The sequence below is a fragment of the Papaver somniferum genome, chromosome 1, assembly GCF_003573695.1.
Source record: "Papaver somniferum cultivar HN1 chromosome 1, ASM357369v1, whole genome shotgun sequence".
NCBI classification, from domain to species: domain Eukaryota; kingdom Viridiplantae; phylum Streptophyta; class Magnoliopsida; order Ranunculales; family Papaveraceae; genus Papaver; species Papaver somniferum.
The window spans coordinates 87,956,003-87,977,172 of NC_039358.1; the positions used below are offsets into that span (position 1 = coordinate 87,956,003).

The 21,170-nt window shown below is 36.0% G+C and overlaps 2 protein-coding genes and 1 long non-coding RNA gene across 4 annotated transcripts; all 3 read left to right on the forward strand.

Moving 5' to 3' along the window:
• The first annotated feature begins 1,869 nt into the window (after positions 1–1,869).
• On the forward strand, positions 1,870–3,028 carry LOC113331025. The gene is made up of 2 exons (XR_003350635.1): positions 1,870–2,253; positions 2,635–3,028. It is a non-coding gene; the product is annotated as an uncharacterized LOC113331025 (long non-coding RNA).
• Positions 3,029–15,327: 12,299 nt separating this feature from the next.
• LOC113293734 lies at positions 15,328–18,458 on the forward strand. 2 transcript variants are annotated; one of them, XM_026542279.1, is made up of 4 exons: positions 15,328–15,707; positions 15,972–16,731; positions 17,395–17,612; positions 17,804–18,458. In XM_026542279.1, the coding sequence occupies exons 1-2, from the start codon at positions 15,530–15,532 to the stop codon at positions 16,676–16,678; spliced, it is 885 nt and encodes a 294-aa protein (XP_026398064.1). In that variant the 5' UTR covers positions 15,328–15,529; the 3' UTR covers positions 16,679–16,731; positions 17,395–17,612; positions 17,804–18,458. The 2 variants fall into 2 exon arrangements, with proteins under 2 accessions (XP_026398064.1, XP_026398061.1); XM_026542276.1 differs by having other exon boundaries at positions 17,395–18,458.
• Positions 18,459–18,895: 437 nt separating this feature from the next.
• LOC113347221 (F-box/kelch-repeat protein At3g06240-like) lies at positions 18,896–20,020 on the forward strand. The gene has a single exon (XM_026590830.1). It carries the CDS (start codon positions 18,896–18,898, stop codon positions 20,018–20,020), a length of 1,125 nt encoding a protein of 374 aa, XP_026446615.1.
• Positions 20,021–21,170: the final 1,150 nt, after the last annotated feature.

Below are 21,170 nucleotides of genomic sequence, written 5' to 3' on the forward strand. Positions count from 1 at the left end.
AGTCTAGGATTATTCATTAACTCTCGCTCGTAGCTATGGTTTAGGTCAGTGACTCATTGTTTGTAACTACATGTGCATAGTTTCATATACATTAATGCTACAAGAAGGTTTTTGCAATTTGGTGTGATTCCATTTCACTTCTTAGAGGGGTCGTACATGTAAACATGCTACATGCGCGGTTTTAAGAGAAGAAAAATCTGCTAAAAGATTAATTGTTAACAAACTTATTGTCTACTCTTTATCTACTTCCATAGACTTTCCCTAATATTCTTTAGTGTGGCATTAAATCCCAATTAGGTGTTGAGTAAGGCTTTTTTTTTTTTGTTGAGCAAGGAGGTGTTGAGTAAGGCTGAACAATGCATGAACTCACTACTGCAGCCCACATTTCTTATGGACACATCACAGATTATCAATCACAATAGAATTAGAATTTAATTAACGGGAAACAGATGAGATGTATTGTTTGTAGGTTGGCCCCAAAGGACGAAAGAGTATCTTCATCAACGAACTAAATGTCACAAAGGACGAAAAAAATCAAAACGAAAACCTAGAAGTAATGTGAATCTTGTTGTTCATTCATACTCCATTAGGTAGTCCATCCATCTCCATCTAATGTAAGCCGTGAGTCCGTGACCCCTATCACTTTGAACCCGCTTATTTGCTGTCTAGTAAACCTGTGAGAATCTCGACTACCGATTGTCATCGTTATAATTGCTATGGAAGAGTCATAGTATCCAACCAAGGCACAGACGGTCTCATCTCTGCATTTTGTAATTTTAGGATTTGTAACTAGTAGGAATTGGCGGGATACTAAACATCTGGTAATGGTATTTTTCTTGGTTCGCCTTTTACGACCTTAAAAATGTCGAAATTTTAGGAATATTGTTCCGCACCATAGTATTTCCCTGTAGGTGGCTCTCAAACTTAGCATGTAAGCTACAAGAAAAGATTCTTGGGTTAATAGCTAGGCCTCGACATGAAATATCTGACTATCCTAAGGCTTAGTCCTATGGTGTGCTAATCTAGCAGCTAGATTAGCAGTTCACGTCAGCTAAGACAACCTCCTAAGTTCTATGGTAGTGCCAATCTAACACGCTAGTCGCAGAATCAAACAACGCCCAGCGCTGAATGGTTCAGCACAACCAATCTCAGCCGCCAGATCAAAAAATAAATCTAGATGCACTGAACTATTCCGCGAAAAGGTGATTTTTGTGGCGTTGAACCATTCAGCCGAATTATCTCGCTACTAGTTCATATGCGAGCAAATGCTACGAGAGAACTAGTGTTAACATATAGACAAGGTGATTTTTGTGGCGCTGAACTATTTTCATATCATTTTTTCATAGTAGATTACGAGTACCTCTGACTATTTGATGGCAGATTGGTGTAAGTGTAACTGTAGCTTATCTAGCCTTCACCGATATGTTCATGATACATGGGTGATCTGGAATCTGTTTAGGTCCTTCTTCTTTCATTTTTAGGCATGACTGAAATCTCTCCAGGTCTTGTTTCCATTTTTCCAATTATTCTAGATACTCTTTTTTATAAGATATTAGATTTTCCATTATGTAAATCATTTATCTCCATCACTTGTAATGATTTGTTGTTCGAAAAATGACTAAAGACCGATTCACCGACATTAATCAAAGTGCAAATTAATAAGTTGACCAGCTTCCGCCCATATATTTAATAAACCGGCCACAAAAATTAAATCTTCTATAAACTGGTCTTTCTGTCAAAATATAACACCTGGACCCACCAATTTAGTCTAAGGCATTGACAAAGTCAAACTCGCCTTTTGAAATTACGGCTATAGCCTTACCCATATAGGAGATGGGTTGGTGTTATCTCTTCATATTTCTTCCCATCTTTGTTTTCTCTCTCGATTCTCCGTCGTCATTCTTTCTGCTACATCTAGGGCTACAGATTGATAGCAACTAATTATAAACCAAGAGATCAGTTAACGATGAATCGATAGGCTTGGAAGTGTTAATTTTTGAGTTATGTTACAAAAGGGGAAGAATGGATTTTCCGATTTGAGAAATCAGTCTAGGTATTGGGTTCTTTTTTCTGGAGTATGGTGAAGATTGATGAGTCTTAAGAGTTTCAGTGGGTTTTGGGAGTTGGGTTTTCTTCGAATTCAAGTTCACAACAAGAATAAGTGAGATATGAAAGAGATTCATAGATTGCAACAAAGGGACGATTTGAATTTTATCACGGACAAAACCCCTCTATCTCAACCATTGTTAATTGGTATGTTCTTAATTGTGTGGGTTGTTGTATTTTATTTATGATTTGATGATTACTCAATTAAATCAAATGTTAATCTGAATATTTTTCTAAATTAGGGTTCTTGAGAATTTAGTGAAGCTAAAATGTTAGTGGAGATTTTTCGGTCCTTGAGAAATTGGGGAATTAAGAATCACTCAAGGGTTTGAGTTTTTTTCAGTGATTTAATGGAGAATAACCTTTGAGTTTTTTTTGGTTTGATTTTTTTAATTTGACATAATCAACAAAAATTAATTGTAATGTTTTGCATGTTGAATTTGTATGGAATCCGAAGGTTCTGTTAGGGCTTTCATTGATAAATCTATTTAATCTGAGTATGAGTTTATTTGTGTATTTGGTTGCTAGGGTTTCTGCTAATGATTTATTGGATTCACTTTTGGGAAGAACACGTTACAGTTTTGGGAAGAAGACGATGAACTGGTCATGGTTTAACTAGGTAGTAACTCAATCTCTTGATACGGGTTTGACTAGGTCGAGGCACTTCATGAGAGGGGTTCATATGTGTTTTCCTAAGTAGGATAACTGACACGTAGACAGATAACATCAGTTACCCGTTTTTTGAAAAAAACGGGACGACAAATATCAATATCGGCCACTTTATATGAAGATTCAAAATAACGGCCAGTTTCTTAAATATATGACAAAAACATGGGCACTTTATTAAAAAGCCCTTAATCAAATCATAATGTAAAAGAAACTAACACGTTTCCATATAATAATGAAGGATTTTCTCTTTAGACACATAGTCTACAACGATAAGTATTTAAATATAACCACCAAAAGGATTAGGAAATGGACATATAAAATCAATGGCACCCACACATCAAAGACATCAATAACTAAAATAGGGTTTAAAGGCATCGTATTTCTAAGGAAAATGATTCATAACTTTTGGAAACGCTCCCAAGTAACACAGTGATTGTGGAGTCTTTAAACAACGAAGGCCAGTAGAATCCACATTGTAATATCTTAGCAGCAGTCTTCTTAGCACTAAAGTGACCTCCACGATCATGACAAAAGGAAATAATACTGAACTTGTCACTCTTAGGTATACATCTCCTAATAATCTGGTCTGGACAATACTTAAACAGAGATCGTCCCAAAAGAAGTGCTTAACCTCGGTTAGAAACCTAGAACGATCTTGTTTACCCAAATGTTGGGACGTTCGATCAGTAACAAGATAGTTCACTATATTCGCATACAGAGGTAACCAGGAAACAAAGAACACTTGTTCGTCGGGAAAGTTATCCCTCACGAAAGGATAATTATTAGGGGAATCAACAACTAACTTAGACAAATGGTCTGTTATTATATTTTCTGAACCTTTTTTGTCTCTAATATCTAGAGAACATTGTTGTAACAAAAGTCCATCTAATCAATCTAGGTTTAGTATCCTTCTTAGATAGAAGATATATCAAAGCAACATAATCGGTAAAGATTATGACCTTAAAACCTAACAGGTAGGATATAAACTTATCCAAGGTAAGAACGATGGCTAACATTTCCTTCTTGCTAGTTGTGTAGTTCAGTTGGGCATCATTCATAGTTTTTCTAGTATATAAAATCACATGAAGTAACTTTTTTTCTCGCTGACCTAACACAACACCTATGGCGTAATCTGAAGCATCACACATGATCTCAAAACATAGTCCAGTTCGGTATCTGGACAATGGGGGCGGTGGTGAGTAAAGTCCTAAGCTTCTCAAAATCCTCTAAACAATCATCATCAAATACAAACTCAACATAAATCAAGCTAAAATCCTTAATGAATCGACAATAAAAACATGCATTCCCCTATAATAACCTAGTTTCTCTTACGGTTCTTGACCTGTATAGTCTTAATAAGGTCAACTTTGGCTTTATCTACCTATATATCCTTTGAGGATATGATAATGCCTAAAATATTTTCCGATTTAACTATGAAATGACATTTTTCCCAATTAAGTACTAAATTTGTTTCTTACACCTAAGCAACACTAATGTCAAATGATGCAAGCACTCATCGAAAGATGGACCAAATATTGAAATATCATTAATAAAGACCTCTAAAAATCATTTTACCATATCTTAAAATATGCTCATCATACAACATGAAAAGTCCCAAGGGCATTGTGCAACCCGAAAGACATGCGTCTATAAGCAAACGTACCAAAGGGATAGGTAAAATTGCTTTTCTTTTGGTCTTCTGAGACATAACGATCTGATTATATCCAGAATAACCATCTAAAAACAAATAATGACTATGTCCAGATAATTACTCTAGCATTTGGTCAATAAAAGGAATGGGAAAGTGATCCTTCATTCTGACATTGTTCAATTTTCTATAGTCAATACAAACACGCCATCTCGTGGTCACTCGGGTCGGGATTAACTCATTGGTATGATTTTGGACTACAGTGATACCTGATTTCTTTAGAACCGCCTGAACGGGGATGACCCAGTTACTGACTGAAATTAGGTGGATAATACATGCGTCTAATAACTTAAGCACCTTTGTTCGAACTATCTCTTTCATGTTAGGGTTTAGTCGACATTGCATCTCCCTAGAAGGTTTGGAGTTATCCTCTAAATGAATCTGATGCATATAAATAGTACTCCCTCCTTTCCATTTTAGATGAGTGTTTAGGGTTACTTTTTTGTTCCATATTACTTGATAGTTTTTATATTTTTTCCACAAAACTACCATCAATACCCTCACATTTTGTCTTGGAACCATAAGTTTATTTTTAAACACACAAATAGCAATTAATGTTTGTGGACTTTTCACAAGGTCATAAGTAGAATTTTTTTATATCTCTCTCCATTACTTAATCTGCGTGAAAACTCCAAAAACATCATCTAAAGTGGAACGGAGGGAGTAGGAATTATACCCTTAATGTATGTTATAGTCCACCCTAAAGCTTCCTTATTGTCTTGAAGTACGGTCACTAGCCTACTTTCCTGATCACTATCCAATTCGGAAGCAATAATCACAGGTAAAGTCACAGACGGGCCTAAAAACACATACTTCAGGGTATCTGGTAGTGGTTTAAGGTCCAACTTAGGAGGCTCTTCTAAAGAAGGAATTAAGGTAGACTCAGAAGCTGGTAAAGAGACACAAACTACTGTGCTGATGTTTTGGCAAAGTATGCTAGAGTTAAATTAGTTATCTAATTCCTTAAAATCCCATTGCAATAAATCTCTATTCTTACGGAAAAAAAGAAAAAGAAATAAATTGAAAGCTTATTACCTGGGTAGCAGACATTCAATGCTTTGAGGGTTGACTGTCAAATGTTGTGTATCGATGACTTGAACTGTCAATACTTAGACCTTTTTTAAAATAAATAAATAAACAGGTATTAAATCCGAAAGTTACATGATAAACAAATTACATAGAACTAACTGCAAATCACTCTCACACCGGACCAAGCAACAAATCTCTAATAACAGAACCTCAGTTATCAGAATCACAAGTAACCAGTAGTCGAACAATAATGCCCACTTACATACGGGAAGCTTGGATCGGTGACACAAGATCCATAACCCGAGAATAATTTTTTGTTACAAAAAACTGAAGGCTACAACAAGAAGATGGTTGAGCTTAATTTTTCTTTGACAGTAAAACAATGAACTAGCCAAATAAATCGTCGGAACTCCTGTACCTGACAGAGAAATTCATCACCAAACTTGGAGCTGATGCCGAACAGATTGTGACATAGAATTAAGAAACTATTACAAAGCAAACCACAAGATCTAAAATAGAAAGTAGCAAAGCAGACCAGACAATCTTAAAACTAACCATAATATCCGAATAAAAACATTACCTAGTTGTCGGAGAAGTTTCAGTGCTGAAGATAGTGATATGATGTGATCTCTTTTCTAATCACAAACCAAAACTCCTAACCAGCAAACCCCAAAAAGCACAGAACCAACCCTAAGATTGAAACCAAATACATTAAAAACACCTTAAATTTAGTATTCGTTAAATTAAAAGGATTCAATGATCCTGACTAAGCTTACACAAGATTAAATTTAACTAGTTAAATAAATAATCTCTCTCACTTAGGTCCAAGGCTATCGATTTAAAAGGTTTTTATTGTACACTCGAAACAGAAATTGAAACACAAATCAAAGGTAATTATAACTATTAACCAAAAAGAGGGTATTTACGAAATCATTAGAGAACCAAGGTTGCACATATCTGCTCCAAAAGGAGCCAATCTCAACAAAAAACGACGAGAGAAAAACGGAAATGCTAGCTATCCCCCACCCATGTCCCCTACAATTTTCCACAATGAGGTGTCATGGAGATAGTGGTCTAAGGCTGAATCTAGTGGAGAAGGGAAGGAGTGAATTGTACAGTGGTGTCACGTAAGCACGGGGAAAGGCTCGAGTCTAGCGATGACAGAGAGAAGTTTAACATGAGCAAGGATTAAATCCTCGCTTTTAGGATTTAAATTTTTTTAATATATCAAGTGGTCCTGCATACATTAATATTAAATTGAATACAATATTTGGGCGAGGATTAATTCCTCACTTTTATGATTTTAAATACATAAAGTGATCCCACATTAGGTTTAACTATTGATTTGAAATTGGAAAAGAAATATGAAAGCGAAGATCTGATTCACGCTTTTCGCTTTTTTTCTAGCGAGGATTCTATCCTCCCCTGACTAAATCCTCTCCAAGAGAAAAGAGACTTGAGAATACACCACGATTTTCTGTCTCTTTCGTCCTACTCTTCTACTCCATAGACTCCGCCACACAAAAGGTCCCTGTTAATCTGAATCTAAGGGATCAATGGGCTAAAATTTGAAACCCGATGTAGTAGAAATTAGTGGGGGAAGTGTAGCACTGCCGAACAACAAAAGACTTTCCATTTAGAGAGAAAGGATTGGGGACATACTTTCTAGAATCTACGGTCAGATTTCCACCAAAAGTCATCTCGGAAGTGATATCTAATCGTTTTTGGATGGAATATTTGGTTCTTAGAGCTTCTCCAATGGAATGTATGTGAAGATAAATGTCCAAGTCCATATAGGATACACATTCATTTTCCCTAAAATTCTTCTCCAACCCCAATTTCTTAAACAATGTGAAGATGACATGGCTTAATTTTTGTTAGACATTGTCAAGGTGAATGTCAAGTTTTAGACATTCGTCTTGACAATGTAAAGCTATCCTAATAAGAGCTTTTCCAATGAATGTATGTGAAGGTAGATGTCTAAGTCCACATAGGATAGACATTCATTTTCCATAAATTCTTCTCCAACCCCAATTTCTTAATCAATGTGAAGATGACATGGCTTAACTTTTATTAGACATTGTCAAGATGAATGTCAAGTTTTAGAGCTTCTCCAATGGTGTTGTGTGTGTTTCCTAGGTGGAATCACAAACAAGACATCCTTATTCCAATGTTAACTTAAATTTAGGGGGAAAAAATAATTCATCTCCAATGGTGTTATTTGTGATCTTTTTTTAATTAAATGTAAATTTTATTTTTAATAATTTTAAGATTTTATTAGAACTAAAAATGGTTATTAATATATTGGAATTAATTTTAGTTAAGTAAAAGCTTACTAGAATAGCTTGACATTGTCAAGGTGAATGTCTAAAACTTGAGCTTCACCTTGACAATGTCTAACAAAAATTAATCCATGTCATCTTCACATTGATTTAAGAAATTGGGTTGGAGAAGAATTTTAGGGAAAATCAATGTGTATCGTATTTGGACTTAGACATTTATCATCACATACATTCCATTGGAGAAGATCTTAGACATTCACCTTGACAATGTTGAGGTATCCTAGTAAGCTTTTGCTTATTAAAATTAATTCCAATATATTAAATAACCTTTTTTTAGCTCTAGTAAAATCTAAAAATTTCTAAAAATAAAAAATAGATTTAATCCATAAAAAATCACAAACAACACCATTGGAGATAATTTATTTTTCCTCCCTAAATTTAAGGAAAAAATGGTATGAAGATGTCTTGTTTGTGTTGCCACATAGGAAACACACACAACCACCATTGGATAAGCTCTAAGCTTTTGCTTAACTAAGAGCATCTCCAATGGGACATCCTCAATTTCCTAATAATAAGGCCACATAAGATTTTTCAAGTTTTTAACAAAAATCCTTCTCCAACGGGAATGTGAGGATTAAATATAAGGGTGATGTGTAAGGTAGTTACTAACACATCCTTAAACTCATCCTCTAGTTTTAGAGCATCTCCAACAGAGGGTGAAAATATTTTTTTTAAAAAGAACATATAGGATTTTAGACCCCCATTTAGTATAAAAGCATCTCCAATGGTTAGGTCCTATAAACTAGGAGGGATCAAATACTAAATACCAAGGTGTTAAAGAAATTCTTAACTACACCTTCGGGATGACGCTTAACTAATTCCATGTCATCAATTTTATTTTAAAAAAATATTTTTTAATATGGAATCAAGCTAAATATTTATTTTTTAATATTTATCTAAATCTAAAATTCATTGTATAACCTTAACTGCTGGAGATGATTTTTAGTATAAAGGGTGTTATTAAGATCCAGAGATAAAATCTAAATAAATGGGGGTCTAGCAATGACATCCATGTAGGATTTTTTTGACCTACTGTTGGAGATGCTCTTAGAGGTTCTTGTAGAGGATGTAAACATCCTAGTCACTAGTATCTACGGTTATTAACAATTAAATTAAATATTTAATTTTAAAATCAAAGGCTTAAAAGTTTCTTACCAATGTAAAAGATACTAGATTTTTTCCGGGCAGCTTCGCAAATTTGGTTCACCAATTCAATCTACAACTACAAACTACAAATACAATGCATCACTGCCTCTTTCTTTGATTTGGTAAAGCTCGGCTTCGCTTCGCAGAAGTCCCCATTTGATTTGGTAAAGCTCGGCTTCGCCTCGACCAAGTCCCCATTTGATTTGGTAAAGCTCGGCTCCGCCTCGCCCAAGTCCCCATTTGATTTGGTAAAACTCGGCTTCGCCTCGCCCTAGTCCCCATTTTATTTGGTAAAGCTCGGCTTCGCCTCGCCCTATCATGAAAAATGTCATAATATAGCTACCTTGGACCCTGATAATTTAATAGTAAGAAGCGTCACATAAAGCCTCGAGAATGATCCATGTATAATTAAGGACCATTTAGCTAAACACAATATCAGTTAGAGTCGATCTCCTAAGATGCTCTACTTAAGTATATTGAGATTATCATATAGATAATTAAAATGTTCAAGTACCCAACTATTATATCATTCCTGATTGCAACAGTAAAATTCGTTAACGAAAAAAAATATAAATTTATAGTACCTGACTGACATGCAGTATTCCAAGATAGTCGAGATTACTACATTGCTTTCTCTCATGCAGCCAACTCAAGTCGAGCTATCATTCCTAGGATGAAGTAAACATATGCAGAAATATCCTTCAGATAGCAAGGTCAAAAATAATAAGAATCAACATCGCAAACTATTGTAATTTTCAAGAAACCAATCCACCAAAACCCCAAGAAATATAACGTAGGACTTGAAGGGATGCTAAATTTTCTTGATGCAGAGATGTTTGGTAGTAAGTTACCTAACTATGGATTGTTATTACCCGTGTAGAATTCATGTGCAGTACGAATCCAAGGAAAAGGTCCCAAAAAGAAATGAGAACAAAAGAAACTTTTCTCTAATAATCTAAAATTTCTCAAATGTTATGAGACGAATAAATACAAAAGAACTCTCCCACATTGGTTAACATGAAAATGAAACCAAAACAATCAGCAACACCATCTATGCTTCTGGATTTTACCTTGGCTTTACGTTTAAGAAATAATGTTTCTCCCACCATCCATTGTCATCTTGGATTCCAGTTGTTGTTACCTGCATATAATAACATTAAGATCTTTGATACATGTGTGCAACAAAAATGAAAATGTATCCAACAAAAATGAAACAATCAGTTAGGTATGTAGTACAACAATCCAATGTTTAAGAATAACATTTAAAAATTTAAGAATAACGTTTCAGAATTTTGCTTCTCTTAATCCACATCTCTTAATCGCAAAGGTTTTTAGAAACACTGGTCGGACATTGTGAAGAGGCAATTTCACTATTCCACAAATAATACGATCATAAAATCAACGATCCAAATTTAAGAGTAACGTTAAGAATTTCGCGGCTCTTAATAAATAGCTTCTTACCTATGACAGATGATAAAGAGAGTAGTTGGTGGATTTATTTTGAATTCAAAGTACTGGATACATAAACCAACCCGAAATCCAACTATTAAATCGTCGAAATCTACTTAGAACAGAAAACATAACATCTTGGCTACTCTTGTCTAATCATTGAAATCACAATTTAGGGTTGACATACCCTAATGGGGAATACTTATAAAACAGAATAAGATGACATAAATCTTCACTAATTACTAATCACCAGAACCAATTAGATTGAAGAGAGAATCAGTTAAAATATCAATACCTCATAAAATTAGTAAACAAACAGCAAAGTTGATTAGATTAGACAGTTTTTATCAACATAATAAGCAAAATCTCACTAATCTTAGATACCTTGGTCAAGCTTTTTTTTTTTCTGATTTTTATTTGCTTCTTAAATCTCAAAATAAAAAGACACTGTCAATCAAATTAAATATCAACTTGAACCAAAAGGAAGTTAATGACCAAAATCAGAGTGGAGTTTAGAGGGGTTTTATAATCACCTCCAAAAACAACAAATCAACTTCATCATCTCCAATCGAAACCCTAACTTTTTTTAATTTTATCTCAGAAGCATAAAACCCTAATTATCTCAGAAGCATGGAACCCTAGAATAAAACCGAACAAACAATAATTAGTACCAAATCAACAACGAACAATCATAAGAATCATGATGAAAGAAGCCTAATTTCTGGTGCATTATGTATTGTTTTTGTATTTAAGGTTTAGGAAAATTGCCACCTGGGGTATGATAGAGGACAAACTTTCAGCGATAACGATAGAAACAAATAAAATTTCAAAAGTAGAACATACTTTCTCTTTTCGTTCATCCTATTACACATGCCTGCAGCACTCTCTGAATGTCTGCATTTATCACTGCACGGTAAAGAATTTGTTCTGAGATTTAGAAAAAGGACTTGCTCGTAGAAATACAACCAAACGAAAGCCATTACCAATACTATATAAGTAGAGTATATTTAGTAACAGCTTAGAAACCAATCACCGAAAGTAGAAGAATAGAATACCAATCAATACAAGATCAGAAATCATACTTACCACGACATCTACTATCTTTGTCTCGCAAACCATAAGTTAGGTTATTAATCCATGAACCATATGTACATATATATAATAATGTGCAATGAAAAGCAATAAAAAAACAATGTATTTTACCATTCTTTCAGTTCAACGGAGAGGGTAATTTTTTCTATCATAAGAAACTCTTACCGAAAAAATAGTGTGAATATCGTTTCAGCATCTATTGTTTTGTTCTGTTGGGACAAAAATACTTTTGGTTTTTGGACCAACTAAATCATTCAACACCCTGTCGACGAAGATATTAGAGCATAGTATTGAGATCAAAGATTCATTTACACAACATGAATAAGCATAAGATTATAGAGAAGATATTCCAGAACAAAACATAAACAATTAAATTATTGAAATACAAATCTTTAGGAAACTTTAAGAAAAGTAAAAACTTTGAGAATAATGGAATTAGGGTAAAAGAAACCTCCGCAATGATACAACCTAAACACAAATCTGTGTTGGTTATTGAAAGCTACAAATTAGATGATTACTGCAATTCAGATATCATGATTTTCTTACTTGATGGAGATCTGCCTATACTTATAACCCTAAATCATACAGGAAAAAATACAGGAAAACCATTAATTATAAAAAAAACAACATAATAATCTTCCCGGCTTCTCCTTTTAATCGTGACAAGGAAATAGAGAAATGGAAAATAGGGTTAGGGTTTTGTAGTAAAGGTCATACCTTTTTCAGTGAAAATCGTGGAAAAGTGAAAACCACCCCTGCAAATTTAAACAATCCTGGATTTCTTCTTATGGGAAGAATTCTTTTTTATTTTGGATGATTAATTACCAGTATCCACTGTTACCTGCAAGCAGAGAAAAATGTATATTTAGAATCCTAAAGATCAATCTATACTCAGTAAATCAAAAAAAAAACAAACAACAACAACTTAAGAGCAAACGAAAGGATTAGGGTTCATTGATTCAGAGAAACAAAGAAACGGAAAGAAAAAGAGTTAGAGTTTACCAATAGAAAAGGATTGGTTCAAGATGTTACATATATGTGCCTTATTTATTCGATCCTGTTAATCAATAACACAATGAAAAATTAAGATAAAATAAATCGAAGGAGAACAGGGAGGAAAGACGCGAGGAAGAGAATAATTATTTTTAGGTTTCGTTCAGAGGGTTTTTTTCTTTTTTTTTTGGTCTGCCGATTTTTTTTTCTTTAATTTTGTTTTTATTTTTCTCGGATAAATTTGTTAATTTTGTGAGTAAAAATCGTTTTTTCCGCTCCTTTGAGGAAAAGTGAAACGGAGCAATTCTGTGAGTGGGTGACGGTCACCGTTCAACGTGGAGCCTAAGGAGCTTAGAATTTTAAAGGAGTTAGATTTACGGTTGGAAATCATCTTTCTGAAATTCCTAAAACCATGGAAATATTAGACTTTAACTTTCCAAAGGATGTCTTCCTATATCAACCACGTAGGAAGCACATCACAACCAATTGGAGATGCTCTAAAATTAATTCTAATATATCAAATAACCTTTTTTAGTTCTAATAAAATCTTAAAATTCTTTAATTATTTTTATAATCATTATACAAAGCTTTTGGTTGGTAACCTAGCAACAAGCCGGGCTCCAACACCTTTTTGAATAACAACGCCTAATCTATGAAAAATAAAGCTACCAAAACCACTACTAGCGTCGTTACTAACTAAACAATTCTTCAGACGCTTGAAAAAACACAAAGTATCGTCACCCAACTCTCCTATAGTAGAGAAAGCCAAAACACTCAATCCATGGCCATGTGAAATACACTTGTCCAAGTATTTAGAGTGCTTACGTGAAACCGCATTAGATATAGCTTTCCCTGGGACGAAAGAGCGAATTCCATCACCTGCGAAGGGCGAAACACCAGTGACATCCATACAAACATCCTTTCCGTCTTCCCAGTTAAGCACAAGAATATCAGCAGGTTTCAGCTCTTTGTCATCATTCGTCAGAAATCCCAAAGAAACTTCCTTACGAGCAGGCACACTAGCTTTGAAGCAAATGTCGACGACTACATCACGAACAATATCATGTCGAAACTTGGGGCCTATATCCTTAGCACAATGAAGTGCATGATCACCAAAGATGTCCATGGTTTTATTACAACTTGGGCACAAGCCATTCTCAACAAACAATGGGATACCAAGACGATAGCAAAGTACAACTCTAAAATGTCAAGGTCCAAGGCACTGATTAAGCCCAATGATGGGTACATCCATTAAATAATCTTGTGCATGCTTGATACGGTTGCACTGCCACATGATGGAATCTCTTGCGGACATAGAAAATTGGTCTGGGATTTGCTTCTTAACTGCAGCAAAATAAGTGACTGCCAGGGAGTGCATGGATGGGGGGGCAGTATCATCGACACAGTATGTAGAAGGCAAGCCACATGCCTGAGCAAAATTCTGTAGTGCAAACTGATAAGCAGAGCCTTTTTCAGTTGAGAATGAATTACCAAGGATCACCTTTTGTACCGAAGTAGTCTGACACTGAGAAGCAAGGCAACAATAGGCGCTAGTGTCAGCCATGGTGTAAATGCCAAGTCCACCATCTTTGATGGGCAAGGTAGATAGTCGCTGATGTAGAGGACCAAACCCCGCACCATCACCAGTGATGAGAAGTCTCAAGTACTTAAGTAAGTGATCATCAAAAAGGGCAGTGGCAGATTGTAAGGCTGCAGGATTGGTAGTACACATTGCAAAATACAATCTAGAAACTCCAGTGCAATTGCGAAGTAATAGCATCTCACTTTGAGGGTCTTTGAGTTTCTTGATAGCAGACATCAATTGAACAGTCTTATTCACCCTGCTCAACATCATATCACTGATAAAGTTCAAATCCAGACTCACCGGTCCACCCAATAGTTTAACACCATTAGAAGGTCTACCAATATCAGCGGGGAAAACTTCGTCAGCTGTGCTTCTGGGGTCAGTAGAAGGCCAAAAGACTTCGGTTTTCTTTACATTAAGATGTAAACCCCTGCGTGGTCCTTCCGTTTCTATTATGCTCAGAGCCTTAGCTACCTCTAATGTATCACCAATAATTGTACCATCATCCAAGTACCAAGCGTGCAAGTCAAGTTTGCATTGAGAAGCAATAGTCTTCACTAGGGGGTGAAGTGTCAATGCAAAGAGCAGAGGACCGAGGGGGTCACCTTGCTGAACTCCAAGTGCAGATGACAAAATATAATGGTCATAGTAGAGTTTGGCAGGCCTCGAGTAACAAAATTCTACCCAACGAGAAATACCTGGACAATGAAGGCGAACCTCTTTGATGAGCTGCGATCTGCTCACCATGTTGAAGGCATTGGAAAAGTCAATGAGCATCATTGACATTTTCTCTGAGTGACCATTCATCTCCAGTAGGCGATTTACAACATGTAAAATACTTTCCCCACCAGTAGGAATACCAACCCCGAATTGGTAATCGCCCAAATAAGTAGACATATCCTTACCAACCGAGACAACAGCTACTTTCGAGACCAATCTGCGCCAAACTGTACCAACTGCAATGGGCCTAATACCACCTCCAGGTTTAAGTAAAGGGGTTGAAGGTGCACTAGCAATAAACTCTCCCAAAACCGCAGGACACCTACTAGCCAACCAAAGATTGACAACCCCAGTAATCTTAAAATTACTAAAAATACAATTTACAGTTAATTCAAAAAAGATCACAACCAACGCCAGTGGAGGTGAATTATTTTTTCCTCCTAAATTTAAGTTAACATAGGAATAATGATGTCTTGTTTGTGGTTTCACCTGGGAAACACATACAACACCATTGGAGAAGCTCTTGCTATTTGGGTGTTGCTCGATGTGCGGAATTTTCTCTCTCTGTAAACAAAACTTATCTTTCCCCGAAATTTCTTTTCCTACCAAACACATTCCTCCCACCAAAACCCTAAAATATCAAATTCTCAACGAAACTAAATCCTTCCTTCGTCCAAAACGGTGTTTTTCATGACGAAGAATTTCATCAATTTTGTTCCAGAAGAGATCATGTTCAACATCTTAACTCGTTTGACTACCGAATCAGTATTAGAATGCAAATTGGTTTGGAAATCGTGGAAGCGTCTCATTCATCATCCATCATTCGCTCAATTGCATTTAACTCATCTCAATCTTCCTCCTAATTCAAGTAAGTTGAGCTATATATACTTCAATTTGCGGAATCATGAGAATAACCAACTTTACTATTTCGATTATAGTTAGGATTGGATTCAAAAACCCAGTGATAGCATGACAATGTTTAGTTTAACCCCTACATTTGATTCATATGTCGTTCTTGGTTCGTTTAATGGTTTGATTTGTATTTTTGGACGCGAAAATGATGACCTTTATGGTCCTGCTTGTATCTGTAACCCCATCACACAAGAATATGTTATTCTTCCTGAATATCCAGGTTCTGGGTGTGTTGAGGCTTGGGGATTTGGTTATCTACCTTCTACAAGTGAATACAAAGTAGTTCAGATTTACGGCTTTAATTCCTTAGAGGTGGAGGTGTACACTGTTGGCAGTGGTAATGGATGGAGAAATGTTGGAAAGTTTGATTTCACATTTCACCCATATTATGACAATGTTGGTGTGTTTGCCAATGGAGCTCTTCATTGGAGGAATCGTGGTGATTCAGGAAAGGTTGTGGTATTTGATTTAGCTGATGCAAAGTTTCTTGAACATATTTCACCACCTCCAATGCTACCAGACGTTGATGATGATATTGATGAATTTGCGATAGGAGTTTGTAATGGGATTTTGTTTTATGGTGTTGATCAAACCACAGAAGAAGGTGAAAGATTATTGGATGTATGGCTATTAAATAAGAAAGAGCAGGGGGGACAACTGTCATTTGGTTGGAGTAAAGAGTTTAGTCTTTCCCATAGAGAACCATTTACCTTTACCAACCGTGGCCACTCTTTATTTTACGATCAGGGCCGTCTCAAGTACTACCGTTCAGATTTAACCTCACACATATTTATGAGTTTTAGTGACATATGTCGTCAAGTATTTCCTCACAAGCACACCTTAATTTCATTGAAACAATTAGGAGAAGAAGATACAGAAAATATGAAGGCACGAGAGGTTGAGGAGTCAGGAGTCAGACAACAGTGATTAACGGAGCAACTGTCGGCAGATTAGATCCTTAAATACGTACTTATAAACAGGTAATCTGAAAGTTTCTTTTTGTATTTTGAAGTAGTGCATGTATCACTAAATATCTGTGTTGGTTTCACTTTGAGATTGTATTTTCATTATAAGCCTAGAGCTACGGACAGTTTTATACAGATTATGTGAGTATTTTTATTTGTGGATAAGCTGTAGATTTGTTAGTCACTTGATCTAATTGTAGTGGGAGAATATTTTGCATGCTTTAGTAACTTATTTGGTATTATGTAAGCCGGAGTTGAATAACTTATATGCAGGCAAAATCATAGAAAGTGAGACATTTATCATTAGTATAAGGTAGTCTTTTTTTCTGACAAGAAATGTTATTGAGACACAACTCATTGAAGTAGTTGAATGTGAACTATTTGGATTTTCAAAAATTGGTGCAGTAATTTGTGTCTACTTTGATTGGAATTTCCAGAATGAAGAAGATATGACCCTTCAGAAATACTGAGTGACTCTTTAGTTTTGTAACATTGCTTGACCGAAAAAATGACACATATTATGTAATATGTAACACAACTTAGTGGTGATAGAGTGCTCACTTACTCACTTGGTAGTCTTAAGGAAATTTAGAGTAACTGTCATTTTGCAATGTTCTTCACTGTGGTTGAACCTTATCTTTCACATCAATCTCATCCTGCCTGCTTAACTATTCTCAGGAATCTGTCACTGCACCTCTTTCGGCACTGGTTTTGGTTCCGGTTTGATTGCACATCACATTAATTCAAACTCGAATTTTAAGATCAACACAGGTGGCCAAACTACATTCTGGTTTGGTAACTGATTAGGTTCAAGGACCTTGCGTGATCTTTATCCTCTCTTTTCAAGCTGGTGCGTAACAAATGTACAAGCATCAGAGATGGTACTTTAACCGAAGGTGAAGTTTCCAACTGGTCTTTGGACGTCTCGTTAATTTTAATGAGGTTAGAATGGTGGAATCGGTGCAGTTGTTGTGGTTAATTCTGTCAGTTCCTCTTGAACTGAATCATGCCGCTGATATTAGAACCTGGAAACTAACAACTACTGGTCACTTAAGTTTTAAGCCCTGTTACAATCATACAATTTCAGGTATGTCTGCTCCGCCTTTTCCTGATTTCTTTGTGTGGAATAATTCTGTTCCACCAAAGAGAATCTTCTTTATTTGGACGGCTGTACATGGTAAGATCAACACTATTCATATGCTTAATCGTAAAGGCATTCAGCTCCACAGCTCTTGCATACTTTGTGGCGACGAAGAAAAGAGTATCAATCATCTCTTGATTCACTGTAAAGTGTCTAGAAGAGTTTGGAATGATTTAAACCCCAAAAAGAGACGATCCTAGGTGTTTCCTAAGTCCATTTGTGATATCGCTTTTTGCTGACAAGGTAAAGGATTATCTCAAGATGGAAGATGGTCTGGCCTCTTATTCATGCTGTTGTTGCTTGGGTTCTTTGGAGAGACCGAAACAAGCATACTTTTGAAGAGAAGTATGCTTTTAAGACTGATGCAGAAGCCAAAACGTGATTCTTCTATGAGCAAAGGCAGCTGGAAACTCTCCTCGCATTAACTTTTCTCATTCTGTTCATTCTGTTTTCAATTGGGAAATAACCTTTATCTAGCTGTTTCACTTTTTTTTCTTTTTCTTTTACTTATAGTCTTTAAATCATGTTAGTCTTCCATAAATCTGTAAGTTTCCTGCATGGAAGCAGGCACTATTGTCGTGGTGTTTCACTTCATTTACCAGTTTACTATTGCCGTGGTGTTTCATTTACCAGTTTATAAAAGGAATACACATCGTCGGAATAGAATTCTGCAGAAGTGAATTTTTAATTATCCAGCATTTCATGCAATATTTAATTAAGCATTTGCGCTCTAGATTATTTTATAATTAGTAGGTAAAGATCCGTCTTTCTAAAAAGAAAATTCTATCTCTATAAACAAACACATCTCTATCTTAGTCGTCTTACACATTTTTCCTCAACTAAAACCTATTCGCATCACCATTTCACCCAAACCTTAAAATTTCAGTTTCTCATTGAATCTGAAACCTTTCTTTATCAAAAAACGATGTTTTGAATGATGAAGAAGTTCGTCAATTTTCTTCCGGAAGAGATCATTTTCGACATCTTAACTCGTTTAGATACGGAATCAGTATTAGAATGCAAATTGGTCTGCGTAACATGAGGAATCTCATCGATCGTCCATCATTCCCTCAAAAGCACTTGACTCATCTCAATCATCCTTGTAAAAGTAAGCTGAGCTATATTTACTTAAATCTGTGGAATCACGAGAATAACCACCTTTACTCTTTCAATTATACTGATGATTGGATTCGTCCTAAGGAGAAACCCATTGATAACAACCTTTATTATTTCGAATATAATGAAAATTGGATTCAAAATGAGGAGAAACCTATTGATAGAATGACAATGTTTTGCTTAAACCCTATGTTTGATTCCTTTATCGTCCTTGGTTCATTTAATGGGGTGGTTTGTATTTATGAATGCCGAAATGATGAACGTGGTGGTATTGCTTGTATTTTTAACCCCATCACACAAGAATATTGTTTTCTTACTGATGATGATGAGTATCGTTGGTATGTTCATCTGTCAAAAGGATTTGGTTACCTACCTTCTACAGATGAATACAAACTTGTAAGAATTTACTATTGTGGTCCTAATTCTGTTAGGGTGGAGGTATACACTATTGGCAGTGTTAATGGATGGAGGTTTATTGGAGAGTTTAATTTCTCATTATACTCACGTTCTGGTGAAGTTGGTGTGTTTGCGAATGGAGCTCTTTACTGGAGGGATAGTGGAAAGATTGTGGTGTTTGATTTGGCGGATGAAAAATTTCTTGAAAATCTTTCACCACCTCCAATGCTACTGGAAAATGACTGTGATGATAAAATTGCGATAGGGGTTTCTAATGGGATTTTATTCTATGCTGTTAGTCGATCCACCGAAGAAGGTGAAGAATTTTTTGACGTATGGCTATTAAATAAGAAACAGCAGGGAGAACAACTGTCATTGGGTTGGAGTAAAGAACTCAGTCTTTCCCAGAGAGAACCATTCACCTTTACAAAATACGGCAATGCTTTATATTATGATGATCAGGGCCGTCTCAGATACGATCCAATAGATTTATCCTCACACAGGTTTATGGGTTTTACTGGCATATCTCCTCAAGTATGTCCTCACAAACACACCTTAGTTTCATTGGAACAATTAGGAGAAGAAGATACACATATTAGGAGGTCACGAGAAAGTGAGGCGGAGGAGTCGGATCATAGCAGTGATTGGTGAGCGAAGCAACTATTAGAAGATGAGATCCTTGGATTCATGCTTATAAACAGGTAATCTAAAAGTTTCTTTTAGAATTTTTAAGTACTACCATTAAATATTTGTATTTTTTTTCCATTTGAGATTGGATGACAAGGGTCCTCATTTTAAACCTAAAGCTATGAGCAGTTAGTTGCATACAACTTTCAGTTACTATGTGTTTGTATCATCAACAATCAATCTCAAAATGTGAGTGTTTTTATTTGTGGATACGCTATATTGTTGAGTTAACTGTCCGTGGGAGAATGTGATGCATGCTTTAGAGCGTCCACCGTGGTGCGAGCATAACTAAAGACCAAAGACTAAAAAAAAATCAAATTTGGGTTTAGTCCGTCCTGTGACGTAGCGGGTGACGAGTGAATTTGGTCGCGCGTTGATATAAAGTCCGCTTCATCGTCCAGCGTAGATAAAGATTACGCCTGACATGGGGCGTTGATAAAGATAACGCCTGGTATGGGGCGTTGATAAAGACAACGCCTGTATGGGGCGTAAACTATAGCAACGCCTGGTGTGTGGGACGGAGATTATACGTTGGCCCGAGTTCAAAAAAAAAAAAAAAAAAAAAAAATGGGGCGTTGATAAAGACAACGCCCCAACCAAAGTTTTGTAAACTTTTCAAATTTGGGTTCATGACTATATCAACGCCCCATTCAAATTTGGTGTCCGGCGTTGATTATACCAACGCCCCATCCAGGCGGACATTATACCAACGCCCCATGCCAGGCGTTGATTATACCGACGCCCCATTCAGGCGGACATTATACCAACGCCTCCATCCAGGCGGACATTATACCAACGCCCGTCGGGTAGGCGGACATTATATAAACGCCCGACTATATTTGGATTTGGTCTTAATCGCCGACCAAATTTGGTCCGAGTTTTACTCTTTGATCAAATTTTGATCGATGGTCCGTCCCATTACGCCAGCCCACTCGACACCAAATTTGGGTTTAGTCGTCCACTGCAGTTGCTCTTAGTAACTTATTTCGTATAGAATTTGGAGTTGAATAATATGCAGACAAAATCGTAGAAAGTGAGATCTTTAGAGCAAGTCTTATGGTGGAATCCAACCTATTTCAAGTGTGGAAAAATCATGGAATGTCAAGTCTAATGG